Source organism: Sorex fumeus, unplaced genomic scaffold, assembly GCF_029834395.1.
Source record: "Sorex fumeus unplaced genomic scaffold, SorFum_2.1 ptg000063l, whole genome shotgun sequence".
In the NCBI taxonomy this organism is placed as follows: domain Eukaryota; kingdom Metazoa; phylum Chordata; class Mammalia; order Eulipotyphla; family Soricidae; genus Sorex; species Sorex fumeus.
Window position 1 is genome coordinate 50,521,346 of NW_026606120.1, and position 27,727 is coordinate 50,549,072.

The 27,727-nt window shown below is 39.3% G+C and overlaps 1 protein-coding gene across 9 annotated transcripts in view; it reads left to right on the plus strand.

The window, feature by feature from the left end:
• NF1 (neurofibromin 1) overlaps positions 1 to 27,727 on the plus strand; it is a 300,188-nt gene that overhangs the window by 248,191 nt on the left and 24,270 nt on the right. For all 9 annotated transcript variants that reach the window (XM_056127967.1, XM_056127959.1, XM_056127961.1 and 6 more), the window contains 12 exons: positions 349 to 542; positions 7,502 to 7,642; positions 7,801 to 8,080; positions 8,526 to 8,740; positions 8,989 to 9,050; positions 9,185 to 9,299; positions 9,774 to 9,875; positions 15,307 to 15,447; positions 19,511 to 19,637; positions 21,867 to 21,998; positions 23,710 to 23,845; positions 25,309 to 25,466. In XM_056127967.1, the coding sequence (XP_055983942.1) occupies positions 349 to 542; positions 7,502 to 7,642; positions 7,801 to 8,080; positions 8,526 to 8,740; positions 8,989 to 9,050; positions 9,185 to 9,299; positions 9,774 to 9,875; positions 15,307 to 15,447; positions 19,511 to 19,637; positions 21,867 to 21,998; positions 23,710 to 23,845; positions 25,309 to 25,466 (1,803 nt within the window). The remainder of the gene's footprint in view (positions 1 to 348; positions 543 to 7,501; positions 7,643 to 7,800; positions 8,081 to 8,525; positions 8,741 to 8,988; positions 9,051 to 9,184; positions 9,300 to 9,773; positions 9,876 to 15,306; positions 15,448 to 19,510; positions 19,638 to 21,866; positions 21,999 to 23,709; positions 23,846 to 25,308; positions 25,467 to 27,727) is intronic.

Below are 27,727 nucleotides of genomic sequence, written 5' to 3' on the forward strand. Positions count from 1 at the left end.
CTGACTCAATTAAAAGAAGTTTTTTAAGGCTCGTTTTCTTTACCTCTGTCTTCAATAATATATATCATCTCATTTCTGCAGGCCTGAATCTTCAGCTAATTGTCTTTAGCTTTTATCTTTTCTTATAATTTGTTAGAGACTTTAAAATAATTACTATTTTATTTATTACATTATTCAAGCACCTAAACTCTGTACTATTTCTCTGACCCTCCCTCCCCATTTTTTGATGGAATTTTGTTGTTGTTGAGTTTGTCCAGTGCTTTATATAGCTTTGATATTAATGCCCATTTGTTAGATCTGTGATGTAATTCATTGATTGTTTGTATTAATAGTATGTTTTTTCCCTAGGTATTGAATTGAAACATCTTTGTTTGGAATACATGACTCCATGGCTGTCAAATCTAGTTCGTTTTTGTAAGCACAATGATGATGCCAAACGACAAAGAGTTACTGCCATTCTTGATAAACTGATAACAATGACCATCAATGAGAAACAGATGTACCCCTCTATTCAAGCAAAAATATGGGGGAGCCTTGGGCAGGTATTGAGTATGTTAAAATATTTATCTAGTAGCTTCTTTGTGCAGATATTTTATCTGCTGTCCACTTTGTATGGATGTAACTCAAAAAGACAGTGTCCTCCTTCAGAAAGCGTGCAGATGCCTATCCTTTATCTGCTTCCTGGGCCTGGTGAGGTAGGATAGCCAGTAACAGACTTGCCTTGCACGCAGCTGACTGAGGTTCGATCCCTGGCACCTTATATGGTCTCCTGAGCCCTGCCAGGAGTGCTCTCTGAGCACTCTGGCCCCAAAACCAAAAAGATAAAATCCTTCATCTGGTTCAGTACTGTAAATGTCTAATGAATGTTTCAGAATCACAGAAAAATTAGTTATTTTAGTGCTCTCTATAGCATAATTATATTAAATTCATCTCTAAAGTAATTTCATTTAGATTAATTTCGTAATAAGTAGAATATCACAGGTATATTATAGGAATATTTCTGTACTTTGTATATTCTATTGAGGTCACTTTGGTTTCCAAGTCTGTATTTTTAGGGTACAGTAATTAATGCATCATGTCCACCACCATAGTATCCTTCCACAGTTCACTGGGCCCCTTTCACTCTTTAGTCCATTCCCCACATTTCCACACTCTCAGACACACACACAACCTGGTAACTGTAGTTCTGTGGTAAGGGTTTGTTTTATAAATCAGAAGCAAATTTGATTTTGACCCCGTGCTTTGTTTCTTTATGTTCCATATATGAATATGATCATCTGGTATTATTCTTTCTCCTTCTGATGTAATTTGCTCAGCTTGATCCATGTTGTAGCAGAAGACTGCAAGAGTTCCTCTTTTTTTGTTAATAGAGGTATCATGCTTTACAGGAGTAGTAGTATTGATGTTTTAGGCATACAGCATTATTTTATCACAGCCACCACCAAAGCATCAGTATCCTTCTGCCCCTGTCCTTGCATCTCTTATCCCACACTAACCCATCCCCTACTTGGCAGATTCAGTTGTTTAGGCAGAATTTCAGGGCTTTTTTTCATTTGCCATTGTCTGTGCCCTCCTTTGTTCCTTTATGCTCCACAAATGAGTGAGATCATCAGTTATTGGTCCTCCTCCTAACTCGCTTAGTCAGATACCCTTTGATTTCATCCAAGTTGCAGCAAACGATAAAATTTCCTCTTTTCGTATAATTGAGTAGTATTCCACTATACATCTACAGACACACCAGTTTCTTTTTCCACTCCTCTGTTGTTGGACTAAATGTAGTTGTTTGCAGATTTTGGCTGTTACAAATTGTGTGCAGTGAACATAGACATGCAAATACCTTTTCCAGTTATCTTTTGACATGCCCCCCCAAAACAATTGCAAACCACAGTGTTTGCAATTTTTGTTCCTGTGATAGATGCCATGGAATAGATCAGGGGATTGTGTGGTAGTTCTATTTTTAATTTATGAGAAGTTTTTGTATTATTTTCCAAAGAGGCTAGATCAGCCCACAGCACCCCCACACCCCCACGAGTGAGGAATTCCTGTTTTACCACATGCCCACAGGCACTGTTTGGTTCCAGATTTTGTAAGTGAGCTATTCTTAACATTATGAGGTGATGATAGCTCATTGTCATTGTGATTTGCATTTTTCTGACTAAGTGATGATGAACATTTTGTCTTAATGTTCTTTGGCCATCTGTGTGTCTTCTTTAAGGAAATGTCTAATCAGCTCCTCTCACCAGTTTTTTCAGAGGGTGGTTTTTGGGGGATTTTTGTTTGGTTTTTGAAATTTACCTGGCAGTGCTCAGGACTTACTCTGGCTCTGTGTTCTGTGCTCAGGGCCTGTATATGGTATCAAGAATCAAACCGGGTCTGCCTTAACCCCTGAACTATCTCTCTAGCCCCCAATCCTCTTTTTTTATGAGATTGTTTTGTTGTTGTTCAGTTTGGCAAGTACTTTATATAGCTTGGATATTAGCCCATTGTTAGATCTGTGATGTGTGGATATTTTCCTCTTTAGTAGAATGTCTTTTAAGCCATTATTTCTTTTGCAGTATAGAAAATTCTGAACTCTATCTAGTCTCATTTATTTGTCTTTGCTTCTGTTTGCCAGTGGCATCGATTCATTGAAGATGCCTTCAAAGTCCATAACTTAAAAAAAAAAAAAAAAACAAAGTCCATAACTTGTGTTGCCTGTGTTTTCTTCTCTGTATTCCTTGATTTTGGTCTAATACAGATGTCTTTAATCCAGTTTGTTTTATTGTGAGTAGTATTTTGGGCGTGTGGGTTTTAGTTCACAGAAGACAGTGCTCAGTGACTCCTACTAACTCTGTGCTTCAGGGATCATTCCTGGCTCTGGGCTTAGGGGAGCTTACATAGTGCCTGAGCCAAACAGGGTCAGCAGCTGCAGGCCAGGAAATAACCTTAACCCCTATACTATCTCTCTGTCTCCCTTTAATGCATTTTAAGTTAACTTTTATAGTGTGAGAAAACAACTTGGGTTTTTTTTTTTTTTTGGCATGTCATCAACTAGTTTTCCCAATACCATTGTTATTTATTTATTTTTACAAAGCTGTTCATGATTGAATTTCAGTCATACAGTATTCCAATACCCGACCTTCTACCAGTATACATTTCTCAGCACCTGTGTCCCCAGGTTCCCTCCCATCACCCTCCCACTCCCTTCCCCCTGCCTGTCTCTATGACAGGTGCTTCTCTCTCTCTCTCTCTCTCTCTCTCTCTCTCTCTCTCTCTCTCTCTCTCTCCTTTTCAGGCACTGTGGTTTGCAATATTGATACTGAAAGGTTATCCAGAATATACCTTACCTACTTTTTACCCTCAGATCTTGTCCAGAGTGATCATTCCCAGCTATTGTCATAGTAGTCTCCTCTCTCTCTCACCTACCCTCAGCCCCATACACACTTGTGGTTAGTTCCAACCACTGACCAGTATTCCTAACCCGTTTTACCTGGCCATGAATAAATATATCTCTTCCTCTCTCTCTCTCTCTAAATATATATATACACACACATATATGTGTATGTATACATATATATGTTTATATACCACAAATGAATGCAATTATTCTATATCTGTTCCTTTCCTTCTGACTCATTTCACTCAGCATAATACTCTCCATGTCCATCCATTTATAGGCAAATTTCATGACTTCATTTTTCCCGACAGCTGCATAGTATTCCATTGTGTAGATGTGTCATAGTTTCTTTATCCATTCATCTGTTCTCAGGCACTCGGATTGTTTCCAGATTCTGGTTATTGTGAAGAGTGTTACAATGAACATTGGCATGCAGATGATGTTTCTGCTGTGTATTTTTGGGCCCCCAAGTTATATTCCCAGACATGGTATTGCTGGGTCAAACGGAAGCTCAATTTCTAGTTTTTTGAGAAATGTCCATATTGTTTTCCAAAAAGGCTGGACCAGTTGACATTCCCACCAACAGTTAAGGAGAGTCCCTTTTTTCCCCACATCCAAACCAACACTGGTTTTGTTTTTTGGGGATGTGTGCCAGTCTCTGTCGTGTGAAATGATGCCTCATTGTTGTTTTGATCTGCATCTTCCTGATGATTAGTGATGAAGAACATTTTTTCATGTGCCTTTTGGCCACTCAAATTTCTTTGAGAAAGTCTCTGTTCATTTCATAGCCCCATTTTCTGATGGAATTGGATGTTTTCTACTTGTAGAGTTTAACCTGTGCCTTGTATATCCTTGATATTAAACCTCTTATCAGAAGGGTCACTGTCACTGTTCTCCCGTTGTTCATCTATTTGCTCGAGCGGGCCCAGTAACGTCTCCATCATGAGACTTTGTTGTTACTGTGTTTGGCATATTGAATACGTCATGGGGAGCTTGCCAGGCTTTGCTGTGCGGGCGAGATACTCTCAGTGTCTTGCCGGGCTCTTCGAGAGGGGCAGAGGAATTGAACTCGGGTTGCCATGTTGGCTGCATGCAAGGCGAACAGCCTACCTGCTGTGCTATCGCTCCAGCCCATCAGAAGGGTATTGGGTGAATAGCCTTTCCCATTCTGTAAACTGTCTTTGTATCCTGGTCACTGTTTCTTTTGAGGTGCAGAAGCTTCTTAAGATAGTCCCATTTGTTGTTGTTGTTGTTTTGCCTTTTGGGTCACACCCAGTGATGCTCAGGGGTCACTCCTGACTCTGCACTCAGGAATTACTCCTGGCAGTGCTTGGGGGACCATATGGGATGCCAGGGATCGAACCCGGGTCAGCTGTGTGCAAGGCAAACACCCTACCCGCTGTGAAGATAGTCCCATTTGTTTATCTCTTTTTCCACTTGCTTGGTCAGTAGTATTTCATCTTTGAGGATACCTTTAGCTTCACTGTCGTGGAGAATTTTGCCCACCTTTCCCAATACCAATATTGAAGAGAGGCTTTCCTTTCTCCACTTCAAGCACTTAGCTCCTTTGTTGAAATTAATTGTCTATACATATGAAGGTTTATCTCTGGGATTGGTTTGAGACTCTACAGTTTTGATTGCTACAGCGTTGTAAGATAATTTACATCTGGTAGCAAGGGAGTTTTGTGGATCCATGTAAATGGAGTATTTAAGAACATTTGTCCCATATCCTTAAAGAATGCCATGAAAATTTTAATAGGAATTATATTGTATCTGTATAGTGCTTTGGGTTGGATGGTCATTTTAATCTTTGAACACTTGAACATGAATATCTTTCCATTTCTGTGTGTCTTTCAATAGTGAGTTATTGTTTTCATTGAGTGTTTTAAGGGCTAGGAAATAGCCCAAAGAGTTGGAGCATATACCTGAATGCCCAGGTTTAATCCCCAGACCCCAGAGTGTCCTGAGTATTGCTGGGTGTGGCTTATGATTTGGGAAGAGGCACATGATAGTATCAGTATTTCTTAGTCGTAGGAGAAAATCTCCTTTCTGACTCTGAGCAAATACCTGCAGTCTGTCTCTTGCAAGGAGAATGGGGGTGGAAAGGTAGATTCTGTTTTTCCCTTGCTCGCCTATGACTTGGAATGACTGCAGGTTGTTTATCTGACCTGTTTGGGGGGCCACAGAGGTTTGCCATCTGTGAACGTTGGCCCTGGGCCCCTTGTCTAGGCTAACTTTGGCCTATCCTCCAGACCAGATTTATGTGGGAAGAGATTCAGTCAGATTGGGGGCACACATTTTCAGCCTAATGCTTTCTTTTCTCCAGCAGAGTTCTGTGCCTTAGCTACTTCTGCTCTGCCTTTCCCCCCTCCCAGGGAGCATATTCTGTATCTGCTCCCAGCTCCTTCTTCCCCTGGAGAATTTCCAGGACTCTGGAGCCAATCTGATCATTGGATGATTTGCTTTGGCCTTTGAGTGTTTCTACTCACTTCCTTTGTGGCCCTGCAAGCTGGATTTTGCATTTCATTCTGCTGCTCAGTGCAGGGCTCCTGCTGGATCTCAAAAGGCTCCTTTCTCAACCATCTTGGCCCTTCCACTTGCTCACCATTTTTCCCCCAGTTTTTGGGCTATACCCAGACATGCTTAAGGGCATATTCCTGGCCCTGTGTTCAGGGATTACGCCTGGAAGGACTCAGGAGACTGTATGCTGTACCAAAGATCAAACTCATATGGACCTCTTTCAAGACAAGTGTCAAAACTCCTGTACTATCTCTCCAGCATCTCATCTTTCTTTTTCCTTTCTTTTTTTTTAAACTAATATAGCTGAGTAGTATTACATGGTATATATACACAACAGTGTTTTTCAACCTTTTTTTTTTTTTTGGTTGGGGGGTGTTACACTCAGCAATTCTCAGGACTTATTCCTGGCTCTGCTCAGAGATCACTTTGAAAGTGCTAAGGGACCATATGGGGTGCCAGGATTGCACCCAGGTCAGCTGCTGGACAAGGGCAAGTGTACCTTACCCACTCTACTATCTCTCTGGCTCCTCTTCAACTTTTTCATGCTTGCTGCTAGACAGCTGACTAGTATTTTATTCAATCCAGTTTTACAAAATTTGATTTTTTAGCTAGTGCAACAACTGCTGCTTAGCTACTACATGATTGGGGGGAAATTTTGTGCCAGACCACCAGAAAATTTCCTCAGACCAAAAACTAGTCCATGAACTACAGGTTGAGGTAAAGGGATATAGACTCCAATGTCTTCATGCACTCATCTATTGTTGGATACTTGGCTTGCTTTCCTATCTTTTGTAGACAGTGCTGCAATGAACTCAGGTGTGTGGTAAATATCATTTCTTCAGAATAATCACTTAAGAAAACAGATTTTGTATTCTAACAATGCTGTAAATCTCCAAATAATTTTAAATTATCTTAGTGCCAGTTTCATGCCTTAAAAACATCTTAGTACTTGATGTCGTAGGAACTTAGATCAAAAAGCTGAAACACTCAGGGTGCACCCTGGCATAGCTCTGTCTTCTAAATATTGCTAGCAGGGACCCTTGAGCACCAAGGTACTCGCTCCCAGCACTGCTAGGTTTTTCCCTAACCCTTCCCCCAAAGATGTATGTGTATATGCACACATGTATACGCATGTCAGTATATACATATGTGGAGATACTAAGTTTTTGAATACCAGCTGTATTTGGAGGTACTTGTCAGGGGACTGGGTTTGGGGTCCGAACCTGGCAGTGCTTACTTAGGACTCACTCTTGGATCTGTACTCAGGGGTCACTCCTGACAATGCTTGGGAGACCATATGTGATGCCATAGATGAAACTGGGACTGACCTTGTGCAAGGCTAGTATCTTACCAGTTGTACTATCTCTCTGGACCACTAAATACTAGGATTTTTTGGTTTGTTTTTTATCTCTGAAGAAATTAAGTAAATATTTTCATCATTTTCTGAATATTTTATGATAAATTTTATTTATTGACAGGTTTCTAAAATGTTTTTTGGAGGCCTCAGGTAAAATAGATTTTTTATGTATTTGGATTACTCCTGAAGTGTTTTTAAGTGCACGTGATAAAGTGACTTAAACAAATCATTTTTCTGTCTTCTGCCAGATTACAGATCTTCTTGATGTTGTACTAGATAGTTTCATCAAAACCAGTGCAACAGGTGGCTTGGGATCAATAAAAGCTGAGGTGATGGCAGATACTGCTGTAGCTTTGGCTTCTGGAAATGTAAAATTGGTTTCAAGCAAGGTAATCACTGTCCCTTTGACTTCTATACTGTGGTATGATGAGTATAACAGGAAGTTATTTTTTCCATAACTAGATATCTTAAGTTAAACTGAATTTTCTTTTCTAATATCTTTTTTTTTAGTCCCTGTATATTTTAAAATTCTGATTTTTTTTTACAGGTTATTGGAAGGATGTGCAAAATAATTGACAAGACATGCTTATCTCCAACACCTACCTTAGAACAACATCTTATGTGGGATGATATTGCTATTCTAGCACGCTACATGCTAATGCTGTCCTTCAACAATTCCCTTGATGTGGCAGCTCATCTCCCCTACCTCTTCCACGTTGTAACTTTCTTAGTAGCCACCGGACCACTTTCCCTGAGAGCTTCCACCCATGGATTGGTCATTAATATCATTCATTCTCTGTGTACATGTTCACAGCTTCATTTTAGTGGTAAGTTCCCAAAAGATAATTAGCTCTTTTCTACTTGGCATAGATTTTTATTATTATTATTATTATTACTTATTATGGTCTTTTACAAAGCTGCTTATTTAAGCCTATGGTGATGACATAAAACCAGAATGTGCTTTCATTCCATACCAAGCTACAGAAAAGATTTTTTTTTCTGTTCCAGTTTGTCGAGTAGATGCCTGTAGTTTTCGCTACACTGAAGACAGTACCAGTTGACAGTATTATATTACTGGGACAGATCTGTAGATAAATAGAGCTAAATCAATGAGTTTTAAAATAAATGTGTGTAGAGGGTTGGTTTAGGAAATATGGTTATGTAATTTGTATATTGAAATTTTCTAAATTCAAAATGAAATGTGACATTTGGAATTTAAAAATAACATTTAAGCCTTGTTCCTTCTTTCTTTTTCTTTTTTCTTTCTTGCAGAAGAAACCAAGCAAGTTTTAAGACTCAGTTTGACAGAGTTCTCATTACCTAAATTTTACTTGTTGTTTGGCATTAGCAAAGTCAAGTCAGCTGCTGTCATTGCGTTTCGTTCCAGTTACCGAGACAGGTCATTCTCTCCTGGCTCCTATGAGAGGGAAACTTTTGCTTTAACATCCTTGGAAACAGTCACAGAAGCTTTGTTAGAGATCATGGAGGTATACAGGAAAAAATTATAAGAAATTAAGATAATTTTTTTATGATATACTAGTATCAAATAGAAGAATTAGTAGTTTATTCTGCTGCTTGGAACTTAATGCTTAAATAGAACCACTCCTATCCTGTACCATTAAATAGGAATTTATTGGTATATATCATTTATTTAGGAAGATTACAAAAAACATTATTTAGATGTTTCTAACAGCATTTATGTGCTTAAACATATTTAGCATATCCTTTTTTTTAGGCGTGTATGAGAGATATTCCAACATGCAAGTGGCTGGACCAGTGGACAGAACTAGCTCAAAGGTATGTCCCAAATTAATATAAGTTGCAGAAGTATATCTGCTACTGAAAAGATATTGCTGCATAATCAATTTTTAATTATTTAGTATATCTTAATATAAAGGTTTTCATAAGCTCTTTGGATCTTTTAATTGCAGATTTGCATTCCAATATAATCCATCCCTGCAACCAAGAGCTCTTGTTGTCTTTGGCTGTATTAGCAAACGAGTGTCTCATGGGCAGATAAAGCAGATTATTCGTATTCTTAGCAAGGTACTTTTTCACCCTTCTTAAAAATATGTGTGGTTCCCAAGTTGTAAAGTATATTTTGCATTTTTCTTAGGGAAATTTGAATATAACAAAATGTTTTGCTTGCTTATTAAACCTTAAGAAATTAGTTTTGATTATTATTAAATTATTGTAAAATTGTTATTAAATTTTAATTCTTTGAAGTTTAGTAGTATCAGTTTTCTGATAAAACAATATGTAAGATATATGCTCTTATTAAATTATGTATTTTTCAATTACTATAATAACCCCTGGTTTTTTTAATTAGGATATAATACAGAAATATTAAAAATAAGAACCTATATGTGCTGTGAGCTAACTACCAAGATGATCCTAACATTGGAAATAATTCTAGCAAGTAATAAATAAGATTTTGCTTCTGAGATAATTCTAAATTTAGCTAGGAATTAATATTTTCTTTCAGTGAAAGTAAAATAAAAAATCCTGTTTTCCTAAAAGGCACTTGAGAGTTGCTTAAAAGGACCTGATACTTACAACAGTCAAGTTCTGATAGAAGCTACGGTAATTGCACTAACCAAATTGCAACCACTTCTTAATAAGGTAATTACTATATGGAAAATTAGTACATTTATTTTGGGTATTGGCATTAAGTATTATTTTAATTTCTTTGAAAGACTTCAGAGAATAAGTTGGAAAAGTTATAAAGAAGAGGCGATACTTATAGTAGAACTTCTTATCTTAAAAGGCCCTCCCGTTGATCGTCGATTTGCTCGAGCGGGCCCAGTAACGTCTCCATTGGAGACTTTGTTGTTACTGTGTCTGGCATATCCAATACTCTCGGTAGCTTGCCGGGCTCTCCGAGAGGGGCGGAGGAATCGAACTCGGGTCGGCCATGTTGGCCGCTTGTAAGGCGAACGCCCTACCCGCTGTGCTATCGCTCCAGCCCTTATCTTAAAATGTTTGATATATTTTCATTAGAAGAAAACTGAAGAAATGTTTTCAAGTGCTTATAAGGTTTTTTTGGAAAAAACTAAAGAAAAGATAGATATTCATTATTTTTATCTAGCAATTATTGAGAATCATCTGCCCCATATTATTTTATATTTTATTTATATTTTAAACAAATATTTGAGGGGACCACTCCTGTCAGTATTTGGCCAACCACACTGGAATGTTCAATGCTCAGGCCCAGCAGAGCTGGTGACCTCCAGAGATTAATTGCAGCTGGTGACCTCCAGCAGAGCAAGGCCTTGCAGTCTTCATTGGTCTCCAGGACCACACCTGATGTTTCTGGGCCTGGAAGTGGCTACACACAGAGGGGCTCAAGCTATGTGTGGTAATAGCAGGGTTAGTACTCTTGACCACTGAACTGTCTCCCCATCCCTAAGGTGCTAGGAATAAAGTGCTGAATAAAGGCAATGAAATTCCCTACTATTATGGTGCCTTATGAGGTAGGCGTGGGAGTTGGGAAGTTTGCTAACAAAGCAGATAAAATGCATAATAATGCTAGTTCATGATTATAGCTCTGAAGAAATGTAAAGGTAGATAAAGAATTGATCACTAGTAGAATCTGGGTGTTAAATGAAGATGGTGTTTACAAGGAATGAATTATGGAGCCACTATTTCCAAATAGTCTGAGGTCATCTCAGTTTTGTGTCCTACGGTAGGTTATTTAAACATACCTGGCCGTTAGTTTTTACATTGATCAAAATGAATGATATAGACTAAATAATAGCATGATTCTAAACATGACAGTTATAAATCTTATTTGAAAGACAATGCAGAAGAATAAGTATACCTATGTTCCTGAAATTGAGCTGTGTGTTCTATAAACATTCTGATCTTGAAGTATATAAAAATGGTTTTTTGGTGGTTGTTTTTTTTTTTTTTTGAGAGAAAAGTCTTGATTTTTATTTTAGAGGCTTTCTAGTTTTGCTTTTATATATATATATAATTTTATTTATTGAATCACAGTGAGAGCAGTTACAAAGCTTTCGGGTCTAAGTCTCAGTCGTACAATGAAACACCCGTACCTTCACCAGTGCCCATTATCCACCCCCAACAACCCCAGTATACCCCCATCTCACACCCTCCCCCTACCTGTGAGGCAGGTGATTTCCACATTACTCTCTCTCTACTTTGATCACATTCAGTATCTTGACACCAGACCCACCATTATGATTTTACCCCAACACTCAGATCTGCTGAAAAGGCAACAGTAGACAATTTGTTTTCTATTGCTGGTTATGAATAACATATGATGTCACATGGCTGCAGTAGTGGCCGCGCAGTTTTGAAATTCCGAAATTTTAACACTTAATCTGGAGAAATTTCTGCCAAAACCTGCTGGGTTTCGAGATTTGCTCCTGAGTCTCTGGGATCATGTCCGTTAAGCAGCTTGATCAGGAGCCAGAAAGGCCGTTCGTGGATGGCGACTTGTGGTCTCGTTGGGACAGGGAGGAATGTTATGTCCTTATGTCCTCATCTTTTAAACTAAAATAATGTTCAGAAGGTTAAATAAGTGGTTCCAAGTTCACATACCTAATAAAAGAACCATGATTCTAATCAAAATCATTCTAAGGCCCAGGTGTTTTTTGTATACTACACTACTTAATAAGGGGTTTCTTCAGTTGAGAATAGGAAGAAGTTATTGATAAGAATGATAAGAAATTGTGGGGGTATGGTGCCGCCAGCAGGTCAATCTGTACCTGTGAGGCAAGTGCATCAGCAGCCTGATGGCACCGTCAGACTTTCAGATACCCCAAAATTGCTGCTGTGCCTTTGGCCAGACCCCAAAAACTTGGAGCAAAGTTTACCAAGAAAGTAAATGGCCAGAAGTTAGGTATGTGGGAGACACACCCACAAACCACCTCCAGCTCAGCTATATTATTGGAGGCATGGCCTCTCTGGTTTCTGATCAAACTGCTTAATGGCCATGATCCCAGAGACTCAGAAACAAATCTCGGAACCCAAAGGCTTTTGGCAGAAATGCATCCTGTTAGTTACTGCAATAGGTTACTGGTGCTGGGCCACTCAGGTGGGAATAGGTTTCATGCCTTGTCCTGTTCCCTTTGGCGGCCCGGTGACCACCATCCTCCAGAGGCCACTGGACAGTCAGGTTTGGGCCTGCAGTGACAAGGCATGCAGGGCCTAACCAGATGGGGGTGGAAACAGCCCTTTCCTCCCCATCCCAGCGAGACCCCGAGTCGCTGCCTACAAATGGCCTCTCTGGCTCCTGATCAAGCTAATTAACGGCCATGACCCCAGAGACTCAGAAACAAATCTAGAAACCTAGCGGCTTTTGGCAGAAATGCATCTGGACCACATACAAGGTGGCTGCCGCCTCAGAGCTTACTGGAAAGCCAGGTATGAGCCAGCGGTATGGGGCAACTGCAGTCTCATGGGAAGGGGGTCGGTACTGGCTGAGGTCACGAGTTTCCCCCCACAAGCAGCTCTCCGGCAGGGACATGGCTCCAGATGCAAAAGGACTTATTCCAGAGCCCAGCAGCTTGCAGCAGAAAAGTGAATGGACCATGCGTTAAACTACGGCACCATGCCTCCCTTGGAGGGAAAGGGTGTTGCTCCCTTCTGCCCTTTTCCCTCCCAGCAGCAAGGAGGCCACCGCCTCAGAGCTTATAGGAAAACCAGATATGAGCCAGTGGTTATGGGGCAACTGCAGTCTCATGGGAAGGGGGGCGGTACTGGCTCATCCTTCACGCCCTACCAAGGTCACAATTTGCCTCCCACGAGCAGCTCTCCGGCACAGCCATAACACCAGACACACAGAAACCAATTTTGTAATTATCTGGCTCTTTGCAGAAATCCAAAATTGCAAGGCCGCTGTTGTGGCCACCCGAGATTACATGATTCTCATAACCAGCTATAGAAAACAAAGTATTTCACAATGTCTTTTCAGTAATTTTGATTGTGGCGGGGTGGGGGGGAATTCTAAACAATAATGGTGCATCTTTTGTCGAAATAATGAATGTAATCAATGTAGAGAAGAGTTAAGTGGAAATCATCTGCCTCACAGGCATTGGGAGGAGTGGGAAAGGGGTTTATTGGGGTTCTTGGTGGTGAAAAATGAGTACTGGTGAAGGGAAAGGTGTTTGATCATTGTATGACCAAGAGTTAAACCTGAAACCTTTGTAACTTTTCCCACAGTGATTCAGTAAAGAAATATAAGAAGAAAAAATAAATTATGGAAAAAAAAGTAAGGTAGAGTTCATGCCCAATTCAATCAGCTAATCAGTAACTGAATAAATAGCAGTACTCCTACATTTAAAAAAAAAAAGAATGATAAGAAATTGGGGCCAGTGCGATAGTAAAGCTGGTAGGGCATTTGACTTGTATGCAAAGTAGAAAAGGTTAGAGTCTAAAGTAAAGCTAAAGAGATGGAATGGATTTTAGGATAGAGACAGGAAGAGATTCTTGAGCAGCAAACTTAACAGTAGCAGGATTATAAAGAATGCTGGGAGCAAAGGGGAGAGACAGTACAAGAGTTAAGGTAGTTGTCTTGCACGCAGCCTACCTGGGTTCAATCCCCAGCACCATGTTCCTTTGAGACCTGCCCAGTCGTGATCCCTGAGTTCATAGCAAGGTACTGCTTGGCTTTCATGCTGCCCACCTGGTTTCAATTCTCAACACCACACGTGGTTCCCTGAACACTTCCAGTAGTGATCCCTGAGCACAGATCCATACATTAGCTCTGAACACAGCCAAGTGTGGCCCAGCCATCCTCCACCAAAATAATAATTTTAAAAAGAATGCTGAGACAATGAAGGGGTGATGGGTAGACCATTTAAGTTGAAATGGAGAAATGTCAGAGAATGAGTGGGAAGGTTTATAAAAACTAAATGCACCCCTACTTCCTGCAGCCACACAGACTTGGTTAGCTTGGTCCTCCCCAGCCTCTTGGAAAAAAATCTTTTGCATTGCAGAGACTTTATACGTAAATTTATTTTGTTTGTAATGAGCTATTTTCAATAAACATTACTGCAAAATGATGGCAGCCTTTGGGGGAAGGGTAGACAACTAAATACAAGTAATATTACAGTCAACATCCTTCAGAAAATTTTTTGTGAAATGTATGTATATATATATATTTCCAAGCAGTGTAATAAAAGCAATACTTGACTCATTCATAGGTAGTATGCATAGTGGATTGAAGATTAGACCAGGGAGTATGCAGAGAAGATTAGATTTAGTCTTAATAGACTAGAGTAGTAGGAAAACAGAGGTTAAAGGAATTTATGTTTAAAATCTACATTAAAAACATAGAATATTGTGGGGCTAGAGTAATAGCACAGCAGGTAGGACATTTGCCTTGCATGTGGCCGACTCGGGTTCGATTCCCAGCATCCCATATCGTCCCCTGAGCACTGCCAGGGGTAATTCCTGAGTGCAGAGCCGGACTAACCACTGTGCATCACCGGGTGTGACCCAAAAAAGAAAAAAAATATATATATATATAATATTGCCACTAGCAATAAGCAGAAGCAAAGAAGATTACTTTGGTAAAAAATAAAGAATAAAAAAATTGCTGGGTGCTAAGCTTCTCAGGTTGGCTAATAGTTTCTTCTTAGGGGATAGGAGGGATGCTCAGAGGCCTTACAAGCAGTGCTCAGAGGATCCAGGGACCTCTTGTGCCATTTCTCAAGCAACTGGGCTGAAAAGGCTCAATAATAGGCCTGAGCAATACAGCACTGTTAGGCCTGGTGGTGCTGAGGTCCTCCAATTATGCTTGGAAGACCATTATTTGCAGGGAGTTGAACTTGGGTTCTTATGTCTGTAAGACATGCATTCAAATCCTGAGCTATCCGCCCCCCCCCCCCCCCCCCCCGTCTCCCTGTCCCAGGCTAATAGTGCCTTTAGTAACACATGGATTAGAATAAAACTTGCTGGTCTATTTACCTTCCCCTTGCAAGAAAACTTGCATAAATTGAAGTACAATATGTTTCTTGTTATAGTGCAGTAGAAGGAAACGCTTTGCTGTTCGTCTTACTAACTTGAAACTCATCTCCCTTGTCAGGACTCCCCTCTCCACAAAGCCCTCTTTTGGGTAGCTGTGGCTGTGCTGCAGCTGGATGAGGTCAACTTGTATTCAGCAGGCACTGCACTTCTCGAACAAAACCTGCACACCCTAGACAGTCTTCGGATATTCAATGATAAGGTAAGCAATGGCGTTTCTTTGTTTAGGAATATCTCCTCTCATGTTTTGTTTTGTATTGTTTGGGGGCTACACCAGGTAATTGTCAGGGCTTACTCCTAGCTCAGTGCTCAGGAGGCAATTTGATCCCAGCATTCTCTCCTCCCTGTCACTCACCCTCTCTCTCTCTCCATCTCTCCCTCTCTCCTTCCCTCTCTTTCTCACTCCCTCTTTCTCTCCCTCTCTCTCTCTGCTTTTTATTGTCTCTTTTAAATCAGAAGAGATTCATAAATAAATGTGAATTTCTAATATGCATTTTATCTTTACTCACCAATTGACAAAAAATGTAAACATTAGTGTGTATTTTCTATATTGAAATAGCAGGAAACAGTATTTACCCATACTAATAACCTAAATAGCAATAAATAATAACTTTAAGGGCAACATTAACCACCATGTCAGGCACTATACAAGTACTACACACTCATTATTTGTAATTATTTTTTGTTTTTTGTTTTGTTTTTGGGTCACATGCAGAGATGCTCAGGGCATACTCCCAGCTCTGTACTGAGGAATTACTCTTTGTGAAGCTTTGGAGACCATATAGGATGCCAGGGATTGAACCTGAGTAGGTCAAGTGCAAGGCGAACGCCCTATCTGCTGTACTATATCTCCAGCACCTGTAATTTTTTTATAACCCAAAAATAAAGATTAACATCCTCCACTCAACAATTCATATATAAATTTTAGATATTAGGTATTATATAAATATAGGTTTATTTGTATTGAGTACTAGCACTAATGAAAATATAGAAATAATAAGAAACAGATAAGGAGGTTGGAGAGTCTAAAGGAAACTTTTGGATACTTAATTGTATTCATTTTTATTTTGCCTAATCAGACCTAAAATATGCCATTAGCACTTCCTTAACATTTATTAACCCTTACCGAGGTTGAATTTTGTTTCACACAGTAAAGAGAAGTAATATAACAGTATGAAATTATGTTTATTTTTGTCTTTGAAGAAAAATGGAATCTAGGAGAAAAGAGGAATTTAAGTACTAAAGTATAGGTACCTAAGGGTATAGAGATTTCCTCAAAGTGAAATTAATAGAGCTGAGGTAGAAAGAAAAGAGAATAGGAGCATAGTTTTTAACTATGAAAATCCCTGCTCTGATACCTTGTTTGTCAGGGACCAGAGGGGTACAGCAGGTAGGATTCTTGCCTTACATGTGACTGATCCAGGTTCAGTTCTGAGCACCACAAGGAATAAGTCCTAAGCACCATTGAATGTGCACCCCTCTTCCCCCCAAAAAAAATAAAATTCACTGTCACTGTCTGTTGTTCATTGATTTGCTCGATCAAGCACCAGTAATGTCTCCATTGTTGAGACTTGTTGTTACTGTTTGGCATATCAAATACGCCACAGGTAGCTTGCCAGGCTCTGCCATGCGGGTGGGATACTTGGTAGCTTGCTGGGCTCTCTGAGAGGAACGGAGAAATTGAACCCGGGTCGGCCACATGCAAGGCAAATGCCCTACCAGCTCTGCTATCGTTCTAGCCAAACCAAACATTATTTGGGGTTTTTTTTGTTATTTGTTTGCCTTTTGGGGTCACACCCAACAATGCTCAGGGGTTACTCCTGGCTCTGCACTCAGGAATTACTCCTGGTGGTATTCATGGGACCAAAGGGAATGGTGGGGTTTGAATCCAAGTCAGCTGCATGCAAGGCAAATGCCCTACTCACAGTACTATTACTCCATCCCCCAAATATTATTTGTTCATTCTACCAGATAGCAATAGCACAGCGGTAGGGCATTCTGCCTTGCACGCAGCCAACATGGCCGACCCGAGTTCAATTCCTCCGCCCCTCTCAGACAGCCTGGCAAGCTACCGAGAGTATCTCGCCTACATGTAATTGATATGCCAAACACACTAACAACAAGTCTCAAAAAATGGAGACGTTACTGGGCCCACTCGAGCAAATCGATCAACAATGGGAGGACAGTGTAATGTGTAATTGAAATTTGCTGGGGAAAGAACTTTAATTTTTGTTCCCTTAAAGGTACAAATCTTGACAAACCAAAGAATGAACATCTTTAGTTCTTTTTTTTTTTTTTCAAAAAACTCTGCAAAAGAAAATCACTGAGTTTCTTTTTTAAAAAATTCAAATTCCTGAGCCTTACCCACCTCCCATAATTCTGTAATTATCCTGGGCAAGTTACATAGCATTTTTGAGTTTCAAGATCCTCATTTTCAGGGCTAGAGTGATAATACAGTGAGTAGAGCGTTTGCCTTGTATGTGGCTGACTCGAGTTCTATTCCCTGATACCACATACCTGCCAGCAGTGATCCCTGAGTGCAGAGCCAGGAGTGAGCCCTGAGCACAGCTGGGTGTGGCCCCAAAACAAATAAAATCCTTATTATCCCTCTTTAAAATGTAAAACTTACCCATCACGGTCACCATCATGGTCCTCCTGTTGTTCATCGATTTGTTCGAGCAGGCCCAGTAACATTGTGAGACTTGTTACTGTGTTTGGCATATTGAATACGTGCTGGGTAGCTTGCCAGGCTTTGCCGTGCGGGCGAGATACTATCAGTAGCTTGTCGAGCTCTCCGAGAGGGGCGAAGGAATCGAACTCAGGTCAGCCATGTTGGCTGGGTGCAAGGCAAACACCCTACCCGCTGTGCTATCGCTCCAGCCCGAAACTTACCCAAGTAGGTAAATTTTTGTTTTTAGTTCCCTGATAAATTTTCAGAATCAAGAACTACACCTGTTACGTCAAAGATACATAGTAATTATTTGATAAGTATTTGTAAAATGATTTTATTTATCAAACAATGAGTGACTGTGAAATAGAGTTAATTACAACTGCATAGAATTGCTTTAAAAGTTTTTAGTATAGGGGCCACAAAATAATTACAGGAGGTAAGGCAGTTACTTTGCACTCAGCCAACACGAGTGTTTTATCCCCATCATCCCAGATGATTCCCTGAGCACCTCCAAGAGCAATTCCTGAGTGCAGAGCCAGTAGTAACCCCTGAGCATCACCGAATGTAGCCTGCATGTATATGTATTTTTGTAAAAACCAGGAAAATAGCTTAAAAGACTGGAGCCTAACTTGCATGGGTGAGGCCCTGAGTTTCCATCCATAGTACTGCATGGCCCCAGGTACCACACTGCTAGTAATGCCCCCTGAAAAATTAAAAAAGAATTTCAATACAGTAATGTACCATAAATTATATACTGCAGGCACTCAGTAAATCTGAACCTTTTGGTCTCTAAATGTTTGGTCACCAACAATACACAAAATATCAGCTACAATTTAATAAATGACCTTATTTTAAAACGACAGTGCATGGAGCCAGAGATAGTACAGCAGCTAGAGCACTTGGCTTGCATGTGACGACCAAGGTTCGAACCCCAGCACCCATATCATCCCCCGAGTTCCTCCAGGAGTGACCCCTGTGCACAGAGCCAGGAATAAGTCCTGAGCACTGCTGGGTATGGTCCAAAAACAAATTTTTTTAAAGCAGCAATGTTTACAACTTTTAAAACATTGCCATGGCAGTGAAGCCCTACATTCAATCCCAACATCCAAAACAATAAAAAAGACCAGAATATAAATTTTATCTTTTTGGATAAAAAGGACCTCATAAATATTCAACCACTGAGCTTACCGTCCAAGGTCTTATTTTGCATTTTAAATGAAAGCAATGTAATCTTCCATCATCTTTATCATTTATGCTTTGGGGTTGTGTGTGTGTGTGTGTGTGTGTGTGTGTGTGTGTTTGTGATGCCATGGATCAAGGAACAAGGGCTACACACATTAAAGGTAAGTGTTATATGCTAAGTCACATCTCTGGACATTATGTATTTCTCCCTTACATTACTGTATTTTTTATAGCTTAAATATTCTTCTTTGGTTTTCTGTAGTTGTCTAAAAATAACTACAACTGGAATGAATATATATCTTATATTAGCTTTTAAACAGTAAGTGATCATCTCAGGAAAGCTTTATGTGAACTATCACCAACCGCTCTACCATCTCCTCTCCCAAATTAACCATCTCATTATATTTGATAGAGTCCGGAGGAAGTATTTATGGCAATCCGAAATCCTCTGGAATGGCACTGCAAGCAAATGGATCATTTTGTTGGACTCAATTTCAACTCTAATTTTAACTTTGCACTAGTTGGACACCTCTTAAAAGGTAGATGTCTTGGAGCTGGAGTGATATAGCACAGCGGGTAGGGAATTTACCTTGCACGCGGCCAACCTGGCTTTAATTCCCAGCATCCCGTATGGTCCCCCAAGCACCACCAGGAGTAATTCCTGAGTGCATGAGCCAGGAGTAACCCCCATGTGTTGCCGGGTGTGGCACACACACACAAAAGGTAGATATTGTCTTGTATTGGAATATTTTCATGAAATACTCTTGAGAATCTAGAAATACAAGGAATAAATTGGCTACAAACTATATCTGTCTTGGTGAGTTATGTTTTGTTTAATAAGTATAGTCTGATTTCCACATCAAGTATCTTTAAAAAGCAATGGTTGATTCTTGTATCATTCCTAAGTTCTGGTGGGGTACAGAGTGATAGTATAGCATGTAGGGTGTCTACCTTGCACATAGCAGATCCAGGTTCAATCCAGTATCCCCAATGCAAAGTTAAACTTTGCACTTTAACTAGTGCAAAGTTATTACTGCCAGGAGTAATACCTGAGTGCTGAGCCAGAAGTAACCCCTGAGATTGCCCAGGTGTCGTCCAAAAACAAAAAAAAATGTGGGGGAAGAAAAGATTTGTAAGTACTGAACTTCCTTATAGCTATTAATTATATTGCATAATTTTCTTTTTATTATAAAACTACAACCTTTAAAATAAATGTTATGTAGATATTATATTAATTTATATGGAAAATGATGTCTTAAAGAATTCATCACAGGGACTGAAGAAATTTTACATCAAGCAGGGCATTTTCCTTGCAAGTACGTAGCCACTTAGGTTTGATCCCCAATACCCCCATATGGACCCCCAAGCATGCCAGGAGTGACCGTGAGTGTAGAACCAGGAGTAAGGCCTGAGCACACCAGGTGTGGCCCCCCCAAAAAAATTCATCACAGATTTTCTTCAGTTTATAATTTTTATTGATATTATTACACATCATACAACTTCACCTTTCTGGTACCCCACCCTCACCCTTCCAGATTTCTATATTGCGATTAGCAGTGATTTTAGTTATTACTCAGAGCTTCCTCACTTACTTTCTGACCGGCTATACTCCTCACTGCCAATTTCATTGTGTGTTCACTTTAATTATTAACATGAAACAGTCATGGCCAGAGACACCAGTTAACAAGATTAGTTTATTAATTCAAATCCTTGGTGCTCCACATGTGCTGAGTGTAATCCTGACAGCATTGTTTGTTATTTGAGCCTGGGTTTTTTTTTTGGGGGGGGGGGGGGGGATTGTGTGTGTCTGTGTGTGTAATGCCAAAATACATTTCCAGCTGCGCTGCAGCTAGGCATGCGTAAGCACCACAAAAAAAGGGGTGAGTAACCTGGAATCTCCATCCAAAAAGATGTGTGAATGCCATGGCCAGGAGATGTGACCTTTGGTGAATATATTTGTGAGCACTGCAGCAATCCATGGCAACACACGACCACCACAATTTTTGTACCTCACCTGAGAAGGTGACCTTGGAGAGGACTGCAGCTACATGGACTATAAACTTAGCCAAGTGTGCAAGTGCTGCAAATCTAATGTGTGGTCCCAGAACACATCCCAGCTGGGCAGGTGTGTAGCCTCAGGTCGTCGCAGCAGCAGCAACAAATGAAGGGGGAATAAGAAGGAAGGAAAAAAATATGAATGAATACATAAAATTAATTTAGCATTAAAAAGAGATTGAATAGGGGCCGGAACGATAGCATAATGGGAAGGGCACTTGTCTTGTATGCATCCAATCCCTGTTCAACATCCAGCATCATATGTGTTCCCCTGTGCACAGCCTGAGTGATCCCCGAGTGCAGAGCCAGGAGTGACCCCAGAGCATTGCCAAGTGTGGCCCAAAACCAAAAAATAAAATAGGATAGTCACTGTCACTGTCACTGTCCTCCCGTTGTTCATCGATTTGCTCGAGCGGGCCCAGTAATGTCTCCATTAGTGATTAATAGCTACACCATAATTGAATTTGCCTTCTAATCAATTTTATTCTTTGGGCTGTGAGGTTAGCACTTCTGTTACTATTTTTTTAAACAAAATAAATTTTAAGCAATAAAGCCAGATTTCCAAAGGGTATCTTAAGGTGAATTCCAATATATAGTTGGTTTGTCTGGGTGTTTTTTTTTAATCTTTCCTACACGAGTTAATGGAATATCTGCAGAATAAGAAATCCACAAATATTTGATGAAAGAAAAATTAACTTCTTTCTTTTTTGTAGGGTACAGGCATCCTTCACCTGCCATTGTTGCAAGAACAGTCAGAATTTTGCATACACTACTAACTCTGGTTAACAAACATAGAAATTGTGACAAATTTGAAGTGAATACACAGAGCGTGGCTTACTTAGCAGGTAAAAATACAAAACTGACTAAATCAATCTTAACCGCATTTGTACCTAAGGAATACCAAAAAGATACAACTATTTATGAGTCTTATTGCTTGAGTCTGATTCCTTCAACTGATTACTTGGTGGTATAGCGTTTAAGATCCTGTCCTGTCATGGTAGAATATTTGCCCAAAATCCTCCTTATGAAAGAATTTTGCATTATGATCTGTAATGTGTTCCTTTTGTTACCTTTGATTCAAAGATGGTGGCTCCCATTTGTCTGTCATAAAATCTAAATGCCTCTCAGCCTTGCAGTCTGGACTTTTAAGCAACCCTCTTTCTGTCATCCTTTCTCTAAATTTTATGAGCTTTGTTTTTATTTAAATAGATGGACTATTTTAACCTAATCAATCTACTTGCTATCTCCTTAATATGCTGTCCTGTTACTGTTTTTTTCTGCTGCTTGTCCCATCCCTACCATTTCATTAAACTCCCCCTACTTGTTCATCCGACCTGATTTGAATTTCTCCACTCATCACAATATATGCATATAACAGAATACTTGAAAATAGTTCTTGATGAAATATGCTGATTTCCAATATAGCAGACTTTGGTTCATGGCAACTTTTTTGTTTGAATCATTTAGCCATTAGCAAATCCTTAAAGGCTCAGACTATTTTTCCTTATCTAAGAAATCAACTTTATAGGCTGGAGCAATAGCACAGCGGGTAGGGCCATTTGCCTTGCATGTGGCTGACCCAGGTTCGATTCCCAGCATTCCATATGTTCCCCCGAGCACCGCCAGGAGTAATTCCTGAGTGCAGAGCCAGGAGTAACCCCTGTACATCTCCAGGTGTGATCCAAAAAGCAAAAAAAAAAAAAAAAAAAAGTCAACTTTATAGTACATCCCTTGATAACTTTTTGTGTTGGTTGAATTAGATATTTATTAAAGCACGCAGCAAATACAAGGGTATAATTAACTTTTTGTGTATTTCATATTTTGATGCAGTCTTCTGAAAGAAGTCCTAAGTTCTTTTAAGATAGAAAGTCTGTCCAAATGATTTTTCTTTTTTTTTTTTGAAGTTTGAAGCTTTATTTAAACACCGTGATTTACAAAGTTATTCATAATATAGTTGTTTCAGGTAATGTTTCCAACACCAATGCCACTATTCTGACCTTTCCTCCACCAGTGTCCTTAGTTTCCCACCCACACTACAAGCCTGCCTCCTTAGCAAACACAAACAAATTTACATCATATTTCTTGTTACAACATCTATCTCACATTGGTGTTACTGAACTCATTGTATGAGGTTTTACCGAGCTATTAGGTACTAGTTGAGCCTTCTGTGCTATTGTTTTCACCCTGCACAACTTTTCCTGTCTAAATTGCTGTGCTCCTACTGGGCTGTCAGTGCTGTGAAATTTGGAGATATCCATATTTCACATACATGGCTGTGCATTTCAGGAGCCAGGAAACGGATGCTTCATCATGGTGTCTCTGAGATTAGTCATGGAGCTGGGCGGTTTGTATGCCAGAGGAAGCTGGGTGTGGGTGGAGTGCTCTTCTCGCAGAGCAAGGAATTCTAAATGTTTTGTATCTTTAAATTTCATATAATAGGGCTCTCTATATGCATATTTAATAACTCTTTTCCTCTTCAAAGATTATTAAAATGTATCCTATTTTAAGTGACACAGTGATTTGTTTCATTTTTTAATATGCCATTTTTCCTTTTAGCTTTACTCACAGTGTCTGAGGAGGTTCGAAGTCGCTGTAGCCTAAAACATAGAAAGTCTCTTCTTCTCACTGATATCTCAATGGAAAGTGTTCCAATGGATACATACCCTATTCATCATGGCAACCCTAGCTATAGGTAAATGAAATTTTCTCCCACAGTTATGGTCAGGACTTGTCTTCCATATTAATAGAGTTAGCCAGCAGAGTAATCCAAAAGGTAATAGTAGAATCTTAAAACTATCTAGGGGCTGGGTGGTAGAGCTCAAGTGGTAGGGCACATGCCTAGCAGGTGAGAGGCCCTGAGTTCAGTCTCTGGCACCACATGTCCCCAGTCTAGGTTTACCCCCTAATGTTCTCCAAACACTGCCAGTCCAAGAAATCCTGAGCATGACCAAAAAGTAAAGATAATATTGGAATAACATGAAATTCAGTATTCACTTCATAAGTGTACATTATCTTATATGGGTCAGTAGTGGCATACTTGTTCTTCTAATATGCTACTGTTAACATTAGTTTTCCTCTTTTAAACACAAACCAGTGAATAATGAAAAGAGTTTATCCTAATAATCTGGGTTGCAGGGGAGGGTCTTGATGAAAACCAACATAAAATATGTCACATTACATGCTTCATGATAGAGAAGTAAGCCATATAGATTTGAAAAAAACATATCACACCAAACTTATTAAAATTATATGCAGCAAAATACAGATTACATAATCAAATTATGCCTTTTGGTTTGGGGTATTATATTTTTCGCTCATTGTGGAGAAATTGCATGAAAATAACAGTTTGGAGATATTTTTCCTGTAAAAATATCTTTAGGTTTTTAGGTATAGTCTTGATGGTTGAGTGATCTTGTATTTATAGAGCAGTATCATTCGATTTATCAGCATCCTCATTTTTAAAATTAAAAGCCCCCAACAATGTCCCACTGATATTTTAACAGTATATGCACAAACTTTCTAGGCCTACTTGGTTTTCTAAAATCTTTTCTTCATTCCTGTGATTAAATTTCTTTGAAATGCTCCCATTATATTAGGGAACAAAGAAAGTGAGTTTGCCTGTACTCTCCGGTTAAAATCTAAGTTGAGTTGATTTTCTTGGCTTTTAAACCAAAACTATAATTGCCTGTTTAGTTCTTATTTTCCCTGATTTAAAAAAAAAAAATCAGTGTGTGTGGGACCAGAGAGATAGTACAGTGGGTAAAGCACTTGCTGACCCAGGTTCAATCCCTGGCATTCCATATGGTCCCCCAAGCACTACCAGGAGTGATTCCTGTGTGAAGAGCCAGGAGTAACCCCTGAACATTGCCGGGTATACCCTCCCCTCAAAAAAATATTCGGAATAGTTCTGTTCAGCATTCCATGAGTACCTGCTATGTATCAGATACCATGCCAAAACGGTTGATAGAAAACAGAGTTTATATGCAAAATACACTATGTATCTGTACATAGTGTAAGTTTGTACCTTACACTGTGTACAGATTCAAATAACTGACTACTGTCAATGGAAAATAGGACAACCACTTGGGAGGGGTAAACAATGGTTATATTTGTCACCACATTAATTAATTCTTTTCAATTGTTTAAATCTCTCAGGACACTAAAGGAGACTCAGCCATGGTCCTCTCCCAAAGGTTCTGAAGGGTACCTTACAGCCACCTATCCAAATGTGGGCCAGACCAGTCCCCGAGCCAGGAAATCCATGAGTTTGGACATGGGGCAGCCTTCTCAGGCCAACACTAAGAAGTTGCTTGGTTAGTTTATCTAAATTATGTTGAACTTTTTAGAATTACTTTTTTAAATGGTCAGATACTGTCACTCTTGGAAATTAATTGAAGTTGCTTAAGATTATCCAAAAAAAAAATCCCTCTTTTTGATGTAGCAGTTTTCAATGCAAATTATAAGTGACACTATGCTATATCAGCTATGCCATGTTGATTAAGATAGAGGAATGGAAATGGTATTTTGAACAGTTTTATTCTAATCATAGACTGATCCTCTGACTCTCCTTGGTTTGTTCTGTATTAGCCAAGGAGCAGGGAAATGGGAGTAGACATTAGATACCCAATAGGAAAGATGTGTCTTGTTGCACTTAGATTCAGGATCTTTAATGATGCATACTTCCCAAAATTGTCAATTGAGAGAAAAATACATCAGTTTGGCATAAAGCTACAAACAATACCATTTATCATCTTTTCTTTGAAAAGACAAAAAGGTAAGATTTTCTTATTGCTGTGTTCTTGGATTACTATCAAAAGATAGTTCTTGAAAGTTCAGGTTGCTCAGTTACAGATCAACATCTGTCAATGAGGAGGATGCTTAAAATGTTGAAGCTCTTTCCCTTTTCACAAACCGTAAGTAGTAAAAGGACCCACAGATTCCATCTTGCCGTACAGTAAATACAGAGGCAGACTTACACAATATAACGAAAGTTATACTCCCTTTTGAAATGCACTGGTACCCCGTAATTCAGTTACTAGACTCTTGAATAGCTCAGTGGGTTTCAGTTATTTATATCGCATATTTTAGGTGTTGGGAAGCTATTTATATTCACAAGAATATCCATGAACAATCAATTGTGAAATAACCTCCCAGTAAATCAGGAAAGAAATTGAAATCACAAATGTTACTGGTAGCATAGGTCGGCGCCTTTTGTTTGACTTTCTTACCATTTATATTTTGGCCTAGTTTTTTCCAGGGTACTTTGTGTTTTGTAATTCTGGGTTTCCATTTGAAGGAAGTTATAAATGAAAAATTAACTTTAAAGAAAAACGCAGTGCTAAATTAATTTTAACTCATGAGCTAGATCAAAAATATAAGTTTCATCCTTGAATTGCTTATAGCTTAGTAACCAGGACTTAAAATCATCTGATTATAACAACCCCCAGAGGTGCTTTTGAAGTAATATATCTTCGTGAGGAGAAACATTCTAGAAAAAATAGGGAAAGCTACACAGAGGAAATAATATTTGAACTGGGACTTTAAATTTTAATGCCTGTTTCTTAAGTAGACACAGGCTAAGGAAGGCATGTATTCGTGAGAAGAAGGATATTGTATATAAAGAAAAGTCTGGAGAGGCCATTGGGTAGAAAATGAGATTGCAAGAAGTTAGAGCTAAATGTGTAAAACTTTTCTGTGTCCTGGTAAGAGATTTAACTTTTACAAAAGTCCAACAGAGATCTTTAAGTAGAGAAGAGACATTATTAAATTTTATTTTTAGCAAAGATTTTCTGACAACAGTGTGGAGGAATAAGGAGTTTTTGGCAAGGGAGTCATTTAAAAGATAGATACAGAAATATAAGTGAAAGTTGGTCAAAGTGAGGTCAATACTACTGGGAGGAGAAATAGGAGAAAGGAGAGGTTCAGCTAGATTTCTGAAGTAGAGTGGACAAAACAGTTTGGGGCAGGTAGGAAAGGAGGTTTTAAAGGATGGCAGGAGTTTCTAGTTTTAAAATCTGGATAGTCATTCCAGTCTTAAGACCGAAAGTTATATATTTATACTAGATACTAAATTTAGGTTGGTTGCTATTACATTTGTATGTCCAGGATTCTAGAAGCAAATATGGTATAAATAAAAGATATATCAAGTTCAAAGAAAGACATCACAGATTTAGAATTGATCAACTTATTCAGAGTTGAAGCCATGACAGTAAAAGATCTCCAGGAAGAATGCAGAATGAATAAAAAAGTGAGAAAGATAGGAAAACTAGAAGTAGAAAATGGTACCCTCATTTAATGTAGTATGGAAAGCACTAATTGGTTTTTAGGAAGTTCAAGGGCTTCTTGAAGATAGATTTAAGGGGGTGACTAGGGAAAGAGAACACCAGGGATTGAGCCTTGAGCCTGGCCGAAATATGCAAGATTCACTCTACCACTGAGCTAACTTTCCCAGACCCAAAAATTTAAATGAAAGTCTGATGTTAACTGTTTCTCTAGTTATATTGGCTTTACTTCTACTTTTAAAAATGACAGTGTTGAAGCCAGAGTGATAGTACAGGGAGCAGGGCACTTGCCT